Below are 11,361 nucleotides of genomic sequence, written 5' to 3' on the forward strand. Positions count from 1 at the left end.
TTTTCTGTGTTTAGGAAAAAAATTTGATGTAGAGGGGCATTTTTCCAACTTCTTTATTTATTTTAACATTTTTATGTAAAAGCAGTTGTTTGTGAATTACTTATAAAGGTTGAGCACCTACTTCAAATACCTCAAAAGTGAGGCATAGACTTGTTATTATCCCATTCCATGAACAGTTCTTTTTTTTCTAATTTTTTCTAGTTTTTTTTGTGTTTAAGAGACAATTTTGATGTGGAGGGGCATTTTTTGTTACTTGGTCATTTATTTTACCATTTTCATGTAAAAGCAGTTATTTGTGAATTACCTATAAAAGTTGAGCGCTTATTCAAAGTACTTCAAAAGTTGGCCTTGGATTTGTTATTAGCCTATTCTTTGTCCCTTTTTTTTTAATTATTTCTATTTATTTTTATCTCAAAGCAGTTGTTTTGGGCTGGGCATGGCGGGTCATGTCAACCCGAGGCTAGACAAACTCGGGCTCGAACAAGCTCAAAGATCTTGTTGGCAGTTCAAGCCCAACCTACTTGGTTATTAGGTCGGGCCCGACCTTCATCTTCATGTTTGTCAGGTATCCGGTTTAATATCTACTCTTATTTAAAACTCTTAATATTTATTTTACTAATATCTTACAAACCTTTCGCGATGCATCAATAATTTTTAAGAGAGTGTTCGCGAAAGTGCCAAAACTTTTCAAAGGAAGTCATCAATAACACACTAAGAGTTTTTAAGAAAGCCAATTGGTGGCAATCAATATCTCAACTTTCTTCTCCATCGTCTGAGAACAATTGAGTAAGAATAAAAACCAGACCACTTAAATTAATGCTAAAAAAAGTTTTAAACAAAATTGTAAACGTTTTAATATGGTTATTAATACTAATTTAATGTAAATTTTGATTTAATTGAAGTCGTTTTTATAACTTATACTGTCAAAATTTTGATGTTATAAGAGACATTCACTTTTTTACTATTAAAAAAATATCATTTAAATAAGAAAACAACAAACTTAATACATGCTTCTCTTCAAATCACTCTTGTATAAGGTTAGATTGTAAAAAACCATTTTATAATTTATTTTAATCTCAACATTTTGATGTGCCGTGTGCGTTGCAGATTTCGGGTTATGGACAATTGCTTGTAGCTTTGATCTGAACCGGACCCTCCGACTTTCAGAGGACACATGCGGCATTTCGTGTCAAACAAACTCGCAGAGGTGGGGGAGATTAAGAGCGCGTTCGGCAGCTTCAGGTATCGGATCGCTTATCCTCGTCGTCTTCGTTGCAGAGATCGTGATCTGTTATCGCGGGAGCCAACTCTCCCGGTCCCGATCTGCAAGAGGAGCGATGGATCGGAATCAGGTTCTGTTTATATAAAACCTTTGAGATTGTGCTGTTCTTCGTGCAGATTTTCCCGGTCGATTCGATGATCTATATATTGATAAAGTTGTTTCTGCGAAAATTTGGTTCTATTCTTGGTGCCCAAATTTGTCGATTGGTCCATCCTTTTCTTCGTTTTGGGGTTTCTTAGTTCGACGACGCATTTCTTGGTTGCATTCCTGTTTCTGTGCAATGTTGGTCGTATTTGGAATCTTTGGATCTAATCTACCATTTTTTTTAGTTTGTTACCTGGGAATCTTTTTATTTCAAGCACTTCCGTTACTCTCGGGTTGATTGCTGAAGGTGTTTTCGTTTTCTGTTTGGGGTTTTGGACCGTTTAGAACAGGTGCAGATTCAAGAGTTGGTTTGGGGGTGGGGGGGGGGGGGTGTTATACCTGAACTAGGATTTAGAACATTCGAGGTAGTTGGGAATTTTAGTTGGTTCTTATCTCTTGGAGGGGAATTGAATTTGGAATTCGATCTATTGAACTATAGGTTTACACGGGACTGGTAGCTGGTGAATATGATGTCTCGTTTAGTTCGATGGTTTCGTACAAGCTTTAGAGTTCTTAGGCGTTAACATAGATAAATATGTACAATCCTTCCTGCTTGTAGTTATTTAAATATTTCTGTAGTATTTTTTAGTTTTGTCCTCTTCATAGTTAAGACTGGAAGTTGAGAAAAACACTCGGCAAGATAACTTGGTATCTTGTGAGTAGTTTCTGCAATAAACGAGTGGATGTCTTGAAGGGGAACTGTGCATCTTTGTGGCCCTTGCACTTAGTTTCCCAATTTCCATAACCGACCTTGCACTTTTACTCAAAAATGGGAAATGTGTATTGTCTTTTGATCAAGTAGCATTGAATATACAGATTATTAATTCTGATTTATAAATTTTTAATTACTGAGTCGTCTTTTTTTTCTAAATTCAGATCTATTAGTATACATGTTAATGCTAGTATCACTTGCTATATGCCGTCAGCCTTTCAACCGATTAATTTTCAAAAACTTGTTCTAAAATGCAGAATAACATTTCTGGTCTGCCTTTTTCTGGTAGAGAAAACGTGCTTAAACAAATACCAGAGGAACCCAGTTCTCAAAAATAGTTTGCTGCACCATAGAAGGTGAAATCCTTCTATTCTTTAGTTTGAAAGCAGCGGCATGCTTTCAAGGAAACCCCTTTGAACTCTTAACTTACAAACAGCAAGACCTGACTAGTCAGTAAAAGAGTTAGTGACTTAGTGCCTTAATGGTATAATTCTTTGTGTATCTCACCTCATTACTTTGTTAAGTTCAGTAGCATCTTTCTCTGTGGTCACTTTCTTTCTTAAATTGATTAATTAAAGTTTAGCAGCTTCTCACTTTAATGGTGATTCCTATGGGCAGCCTACGGGAGAAAATTATGCAAATCCAAAAACATGTTTTTTTCACGTTCTATTTAAGGTACGTGTAGTCTTTTTTTTTTCTTTCCTAAAATTACATGCAGTGGCAAAAACCTTTTCATGTTGTTGCTTTTATGATCATTCCTTTGTTCCTTTTGTCTTTTTGGATCTTGGCAGGCTGCAGCACTGGCATTTTACATTCTATCGGCACTGTTTGTGAGCAGCTTTGTCATCATATTTGTTATTACAGTGCTTCTATCTGCACTTGATTTCTGGGTAGTTAAGAATGTCAGTGGGCGAATATTGGTTGGACTTCGATGGTGGAATGAAATAAATGAGCAAGGCGAGAGTGTCTGGAGATTCGAAAGTCTTGATCAAGAGGTTCACATTGTTCCATTTATGCCACTGAGGTGCTGGTTCCCTCAAATGATTATTGGTACTCAGCCTGTTTTCTTTCTTTTCCTGCAGTCTTTAGCACGAATGAATAAGAAGGACTCGTGGCTTTTCTGGTGGACTTTGTACCTCACAGTGAGTTATCCAGTATCCTTAGCTGATCATGGTTCCACTGTTTTCCTTCTGCTATCTGATGCAATGTTATCACTGCCATATCGTATCGTGTATCGGTCGGGCCGACCTATACGCCGTATCGTAACGTATCGTAAATGTATCGTAACGTATCGTAAAATTAATTTTTATATTTGTAAAAAATATTAAAAATTTATAAAAAATAGAAAAAAATCAGAAAAATTCTAAAAAAATCCGAAAAAACTAGTAAAATCAGCAAAATTCAAGAAAAATGTATTTAAAGGAACATTCATCATTCATGTATATGAAGTATGACCTGTGAGCTATGCATATGAACAAGACATTCCAAAATAAGAAATCAAACATTCAAAAAACAAAATAACATACTAAACAACCTAAGAGTATTCAATTACATCACAATTCATAAGTTCAGAAGTCAAAACTCAGAACATATTGACATAGTTTTCAAAACTCAAAACAAAAAGCATCGTCAATCGTCATTTGCATCATCATCTTCATTCTTCATCATCATCTTCACTTTCTTCATTAACTTCTTCTTCTATCCCCTCTGTTGCAAATGGAATGTCACCAACATTCCATTGCTCCCCCCCAGCCTCTCCTTCTTCAACAATCTCTGCTGCTCCTTCAACATTCAAAAAATCAAGATCGTCCTCATCAAGTATTGCAGCTGGTTCTTCTTCAACCCAAGAATCTAATATATCAAAATGGTCAATGAAGATAGGATCATATTGATTGTGATGCTTCCTCGTAGATGTTGTTTCTAGTTGCCTAACAAGAGAAAAAATTAACAAATTGTTAGAGATTAAAATATATATTAGAATTTGATATTCTTGTATAACAAAACAAATGTTTACCTTTGTCTCAACTTCATATTATAACGAACATAAACAAGGTCATTCAACCTTTTATGTTCCAGCCTATTCCTCTTCTTACTATGGATGTGCTGAAATACACTCCAATTTCTTTCACATCCAGTTGCACTACATGTTTGACTGAGGATTCTAATTGCAAGCTTCCTTAATTCTGGGCAATCAGGCCCAAACCTTTCCCACCACAAATCTAATAACAGATGGAAAGTAAAAATGTTGTCAGAGACTCAGAAATAAATATATGAGAAGGTAGAATAAAAGCTAAACAATAAAAAGTATAAAGTTTCTTTTTCTAATACCTGGACGCATAGTTGTCCTGCATCGAACTGCTGTGTCTCTCGCCATGGTACCAGAAGCCGTATCATATTTGTTGATCGACATATGGATAGCGTCTTGTTCTTTACTATCACTTACTAATACATCAATGCAATCCAACATGCCATACTCGACCTCTCTGTCCTTCTTAAAAGTGGGAAGATATCTAATAGCAGGATTTAGGTAGTAGGCTGCTGCATGAAGTGGGCGATGAAGTTGTCCAGACCACCTTTTATCTATAATCTTCCATATAGGCATGTACAACTTCTTTTTTCCCTTCATATTATCTCTAATGGCCTCCTTGGCTCTATCCATAGACTCGTATAAATATCCAATAGAAGGTCTATCTTCACTATCAACTAATCTGAGGACTTTCACTAGAGGTACACAAATCTTCAATAAGTGCACACATGATTCCCAAAAGTCAACATCGAAGATGGTATCCACAACTGTCGTAGCCTTTCTTTTATAGGCATGTGGATATGCAGCCCAATCATCACTTGAAAACATCTGCCTGAGAGAAGATCTTTGCTTGACTATACCCTGCACAGTCAAAACATTTGTAGCAAACCGTGTTTGTGCAGGTCAAATCAATTCAGCCCCATTTGTGAATTTCCTCATCAAATTCAAGACATAAGCATGATTGTAAATAAACTTCGTGATTTCTTGGCATCTGTGAACTGTCAACTTCATATCATCCCTTTCACCAAGATCCTGAAGCATAAGATTTACACAGTGAGCAGCACATGGACTCCAATAAAATGTCCCATATCGTGCTGCTAACATTTCACCTGCAGCTTTATAATTTGCTGCATTATCAGTGATAAATTGTACGACATTTTCAGGCCCAACTTCTTCTATAACTTTATCAAAAATCCCAAACAACACATCAGCAGTCTTCAGAGTATCAGACACATCAACAGATTTTAAGAACATAGTACCAAGAGGGCAATATACAAGGAAGTTTACCAATGTTCTGTTCTTGATGTCTGTCCACCCATCTGCCATTACACTACATCCTGTAGCTTTCCAACTCAATTTTAGTTCATCACAATATGTCTTCACATCTCTAACTATATTGTTGAGAATTTTACCTCGCAATTTATGAAAAGAGGGCATTTTATACCCTCGCCCTACACTAGCAATCGCATCTGCTATAGGCTGATAATGATAAGAGTTTGCTGCATTGAAGGGAATGGATGCATCATAGAACCACCTTCCTATGGTTTCATCTACTGCTTCAATAATATCCTTTGATTGCATGGCTATACGAATCTCAGGCTGAGCACCAGTAGCAGTATAATTGGGAAAAAAATTCTTGATCGAACCAGACATATTGCTCGACTTCATAGTAGGTACTCTACCACCACCAGTACGACCCTGACTTCTGCCACGTCCTCGTGAAACTGAACTTATACTTGCACCTCTTCTTTTTCTGGTTGCAGTTGCAGAAGAACCACCTTCATGCATGATGCCTTTCCCTTTAGTTGTTCCCAAACTGACACCAACATCTTCTTGTTCAAGTTGAACATATTCACCTTCACTTTCTTCTCCTATGTCACATGGGTGCGGGTACGGTACGGGTACGGACACAGCAATTTTGAAAATTGTGGGTACGTGGGTATGGCAAATTTATATTCTCAAAAATGATAAAATGAAAAAAAAACATTAATTGTTCACTCTCACAAAAATGGAATTGGAACTCCAAATATCACTTGTGTTTTTAAAATCGATATGCTTTTACAGTTTACTTTTAGAATCGTAAATTACAATAGAATAACTGGAGACTGCAGAATCGCAGATAGACTCCGAAGGCTGACTGCCCTGGTGACTGTAGATAGACTCCGAAGGATCGGTATTCCCTTGCCAAGTATATGTTATCTTTGCTATGCAGGTCTAGACACAACACAACTGATCACATTTTCTAGAGATCTAGTGCATGATTCCCCCATCGATTATATGGAAGATCATGCAAGAGCCGCAAGACTATAACTTGCACGTCCACAAGAATGAAGTATGCTAAATCCATCATCCATAGCATTGAACAAGATTAAAGCTCAAGATCGATGGACAACTGTCTAATCTTCAAACAAAAACATCCCCAAATCCAAAAAAAAAACCCAAATCAAGAAAATGAAACCCTAAGTTCTAATATCAACAAGAAAAAAAAAGAACACTTACCTGCTTGCCGCAGGACACCACTGGACGTCGCAGTGGGTCGCCGGACGTCGTCGTCACCGCCGGCCAGAGTTGCGGTAAAGCTCTGCTGCAGAAAACGCTGGTGAGGCTGCAGAGCTTGACTTCTACTGAGCTCGACTTCAGTTCGATATAAAATCGAACATTTTTTGGTTCGGATCGGGTCTGACCCAGATCCGATCCAACCCTTACCTGACCATTTGCCGTATCGAATCTATGTACCGGCATACCGGAGCAGGTACGTGGGTTGAATCCACGTATCCATGTCACGTAGCTAACTTCTTTTAACTTTTTGCACATGAGAAGGCCGATTTTTATTTTTATCTGGTTCTCTTTTCACGCTACTTGTTCTTAAGATCTCTTCTTGGAGCAGTTTTGTCTACAGTTCTACCATTTTCACTTTTCAGTCTCATTTTATTAAAATGTCTTAGTGCTTCTTGTTGGTTTAGCGATTTATAGTCTTTGTGTGTTTGTCTCTTTCTTTTTATGATTCTTGCGGTGCCATTATTTTGCCAGCTTTTGGAGGTATCTTTGACTGCCTAATGCTCCTTCAGGCAAGTCAGTCGGAGAAATGCTGCTCGAGATAAACAGACACCATTTCACCTGTCCATAAATTAGTCTAATTGCCCATAATGCCACCTATGTATATGTGCATTTGGTGGCATGGTTTTCTGTCACAGCTGTTGGTGGCAGAAATGATTCTGCTTTTTGTTTTTTATGTCTCCTTTGGTTCTAACCAACTTGTCTAAACATTGTCTTTCATTTTATAGCTGTATTTTTATTTCAAGGTCATTTCATGATCAATTAGTTACGTGGAATCTTCATTTTGCAGGCGGTTGCTTGGATCTTCCTTGGTATTTTTTCACTGATACGGTTCCAAGCTGATTATGTTCTTGCCATTGGAGTATGTTTGAGTTTAAGCCTTGCCAATATTATAGGATTTACTAAATGCCGCAAAGGTATGCAATCATTGGATTTATAGTTTATTATCTATAACCTTTCGCTGTCAATGTGCCCATACGGTTTACCTATGTAAAAGGATACATGGGATGCATCTGTGTGTGTGTGCGTGTGTGCGTGCATCCATGAAGTGCTATGTTTATAATTTCTACATTTTAGAAAACAATTTCATGCAAAGTGCTACTGTGTGGAACAAATTTGAAAAGCAATTTTTTTTTGTTTCCTTCATTTTATATTTTTTATAATTGCTTAACATTTAACTATGTAATCTAGGTACTTCAAAATAGGCTAACTTCATCTGTGTTGCTTGTTTTGAAATGTTATATATTCTGTATAAGTTTTTATGCTTTTTAGGTCGGGCCTATCTGTCACATAGTTTGTACATACCTGTAGTTTTGAATTTTTCTATCAGTCAGCACAGTCTTGTACTATCTTTTCTGAAGTACTTGCAATTACTAATTTACTACTGCATGTGTTCCCTACCATGTGGCAGAGCATGTAATCTGATATTTACAAGTTTAATAACCTTTTCTTTTAGACCAAAAGAATATACCTCAACTGTCCCAAGGTCACTAATCTCTTCTGCTTGGAGCTACCAGCCACCATAGCACACCTAGGTGTGTCACGTGTGCTTCAAATTTAGATGAAAAATATCTGATGTTTGCTACATATTTTTCATTCTCAGTGCTAAACTAATTTATGTCTGTGACATCTTCAAGACCCCTTCTTTTATTTGCCTGGGGGAGACCACCACAGGCTGGGACCTTCTATCTCTGAGCCAAAGCGTAAAGCCTCCAAGGCCATTCCCCCCACTGCCAGGGTCCTGGCATGCATTACTGGCTTTTGCAAAAGGCACCACTGAGATTTGAACCAGCAACTGGCCACCTACCAGCCGCTGGCCCATACAGTTGTGTCACACCTCTTTACACGACGTGCTCAAGACTTTTATTCTCTGGGTTTATACTTTATAGTCTAAAATTTGATATACAGGACTTTTTTTGCTAATTTAGTGCATTTTTATATATAAATACATTTATTTACATATGTATAGCTATAAGGGCAGGATCCATCTTTTTTGAAATTGTAGATTATACCATACATGCACCCAATACCTACATGAGTTAAAGCTAGAGAAACAGCAAAAATGCCTATATCAGTTCTTTCCGCCATCAGACTCTATTTACTGTTCATTATTTTCTTGTTTCATATCTGACCATGGCCTGTTAGCTGGTTGAACCTCCAACATTCATTTCATAAGAAGTGTTGAATTGCTTCACCTACAAATGACATCCCTGGTTCTGTGTTATGTGCTCTAGCAGCCTATGAGAGTTTCAAAAGGCCATGCTATTCGAAGATTCTTTTATGTCATCCAGGGGCACATGTGTGCATATGTGAGAGAGGGAGAGGTGGAATTCTGTCTAAAGCTTTTGGACGATATTGTAGGAAATCTGTTTGGAATTCACGTCAGTTATCCAAAATGCTCCTTTTATATAGTAAATTCGGATTGACCATTCTTTAGTCATCTTTGTAAATGGCTTTTTTCTCATAATCTTGTATTTTCTGATCTTTATGTTTGTGCTTGCTTGCTTTGGGTTGAGAGGAACAGGAGCAAGCACAGTTGATGCAGTAGCTTAAATCTAATCGGTCTTTTGTTTCCTCTTCACCAGATGCTAAGAAACAACTTCAAGCATTTGCATCGCAAACAATTGCTTCTCGTGTATCCTCAACAATACAATCGGCATTCAGTGTGGTTTAGGTTTGTCAGCAAATGCCAAGAGCACGTCAGATGGTGTTAAGGTTGATAGGCTTTCCAGCTTGCTGGGTCTTTTGTACTCTGCAGCATCTTTGTGCACTCTACAATCTACATTAATCAGATGTAACTGAAATCATTAGTGTAAGAATCAGATCCCACCAACCCTCTACGGTTCTTTTGTATGAAAGAGTGAAGTTGTAGTCATGCAATATGCACAGTTTGTATGCTTGTAATTTCTTGTACCGTTATGACAGTTTCACAGAAAGAGTGAAAATGAACAACAGATAGTGGTTTGTTTCTCCTTGGACTTTTCAATCATGCTATTTTCCCATGTGCATATTTTGTGGAAGACAGAAGGCTGTGGCAATAATATGCGAAAATATATCGTTGAGGTTTTTGGCATGTGTAAGACTCTGACATGTTCTTTTAATCTTACAATGAATGTGGTGGTTCCACCCAGAAAGGAAAGAACGATGCCCGAGTTGATTCCTGCCCGGCAAAAAAGTGGGTGGAGAAAGGTTCTCCACCTGGGGCTCAGTTTCACTTTAATGGCAAGGAAAATGTTTTGCCAATGCCTGGAACCCGAGGTCTCTCTCTTATTGACTCTGAAATGCTCTTTTAATCTTACGATGAATGTGGTGGTTCCATCCAGAAAGGAAATAACAATTGCCAACAGCCTCAGTTGATTCCTGCACTGTGAAAAAGTTGGGTGGACAAAGGTTCACCCCTTCACCTGTGGCTCGCGTTTCACTTTAATGGCAAGGAAAATTTTTTTCCCAATGCATGGTCTCGGATGTCACTGTTTTATTAACAAATACTGGCTTGGTTTTGGTTTTTAAGCAGATTAGATCCCAATAAGCTAAAAATAAACCACATAGAAAGCTGATGATCTTGGTCAACACATAATTGCAAGACTGTATCTAGTTATTCCGTAATATAGCAGCTGCTCATGCCTCCCAGTCGGGTTCAGGAAAACTTTCATTTTGATCTTATTCCAATTATTAGTCTTGAAAATTCTGCCACAGTGCAAAATCAAAATGCAATACTGTCTTCTCAGAGAAGGGGCTTGTTTTCATCCCCACTTATCACCTTTCATAATGGGTATTCTGCATCACAAATTTATTTCCTTTAAAATGTTAGGTTGTGTCTGGGTTACACCCTTTAAAAACTTGTTCTGTGAGAACAAAGTTTTGTTAAAATCTGTTTTTTAATTAGTTTCTAAAACCTACATAAGGGTCAAACAATGTTTTGAAGGCAAAACAAGTATATCCAAACAAGTGCTTTAAAGTTTTCACTTTCATTGGTTAACTGAATATAAAGAGGTAAAAGAGAGATATGGTATCTAAGTTAAAAGTGTGCACCACTGTCATCACTGACTGTGATGCAGCCCATGATCCTAAATAGGAGAAAAAGGAAGAGGAAACAGTAGTTATAGTATGTAATGGACAACACCACTCTATTGTATAAATCCTGCAGTCACATGTCAGATGATTTTAATCACATGTATATAAATCCAGGAGGGATGTGTGGGCAATTACCCTCACAGTTTGCCACAAAATCCAATACAAATTTTCGTATTTTCTTAGTGATGACTTCAATTTTTTTCATATTTATATATATAGTGCTCATTAAATATATGGTGAAAACCCTTCAACCAAATATGTTTGGTTCTGCATAATGAAAAATTGTCTTTACAGTCTTTATAGATTATTATCACTTTGAGATTTTTTTTTTTTGACTGCAGTGTCTCAGATTTTTTGTGTACGTAACTGAACCAAATGTATCCTAATTAATGTATCGGTCTGCATTATCCGTTTACGCTGTTAGCCGATACAGACCTGATATAGTTGGATTCCGAGTATCAGTGTTAGCACGGTTCCAACATGGATTGGATCTGGAACCGGCCGTTTCCAAGCAAGGTTCGACTCGATTAAACCCCAGTTCACTGCGCGCTCTGAATTTATTTATCG

At 37.4% G+C, this 11,361-nt stretch overlaps 2 protein-coding genes across 2 annotated transcripts; one reads left to right on the forward strand and one right to left on the reverse strand.

Moving 5' to 3' along the window:
- The first annotated feature begins 1,191 nt into the window (after positions 1–1,191).
- Positions 1,192–9,692, forward strand: LOC116255113 (Golgi apparatus membrane protein-like protein ECHIDNA). Its single transcript, XM_031630871.2, has 6 exons — positions 1,192–1,352; positions 2,757–2,813; positions 2,930–3,133; positions 3,221–3,280; positions 7,511–7,637; positions 9,306–9,692. Exons 1-6 carry the CDS (start codon positions 1,338–1,340, stop codon positions 9,392–9,394), a joined length of 552 nt encoding a protein of 183 aa, XP_031486731.1. The 5' UTR covers positions 1,192–1,337; the 3' UTR covers positions 9,395–9,692.
- LOC126410087 (uncharacterized) lies at positions 3,307–6,246 on the reverse strand. The gene is made up of 3 exons (XM_050078012.1): positions 4,467–6,246; positions 4,153–4,357; positions 3,307–4,066 (listed from the first exon to the last, which is right to left on the reverse strand). Exons 1-3 carry the CDS (start codon positions 4,990–4,992, stop codon positions 3,793–3,795), a joined length of 1,005 nt encoding a protein of 334 aa, XP_049933969.1. The 5' UTR covers positions 4,993–6,246; the 3' UTR covers positions 3,307–3,792.
- Positions 9,693–11,361: the final 1,669 nt, after the last annotated feature.

The sequence above is a fragment of the Nymphaea colorata genome, chromosome 5 (genome assembly GCF_008831285.2).
Source record: "Nymphaea colorata isolate Beijing-Zhang1983 chromosome 5, ASM883128v2, whole genome shotgun sequence".
Lineage (NCBI taxonomy): Eukaryota > Viridiplantae > Streptophyta > Magnoliopsida > Nymphaeales > Nymphaeaceae > Nymphaea > Nymphaea colorata.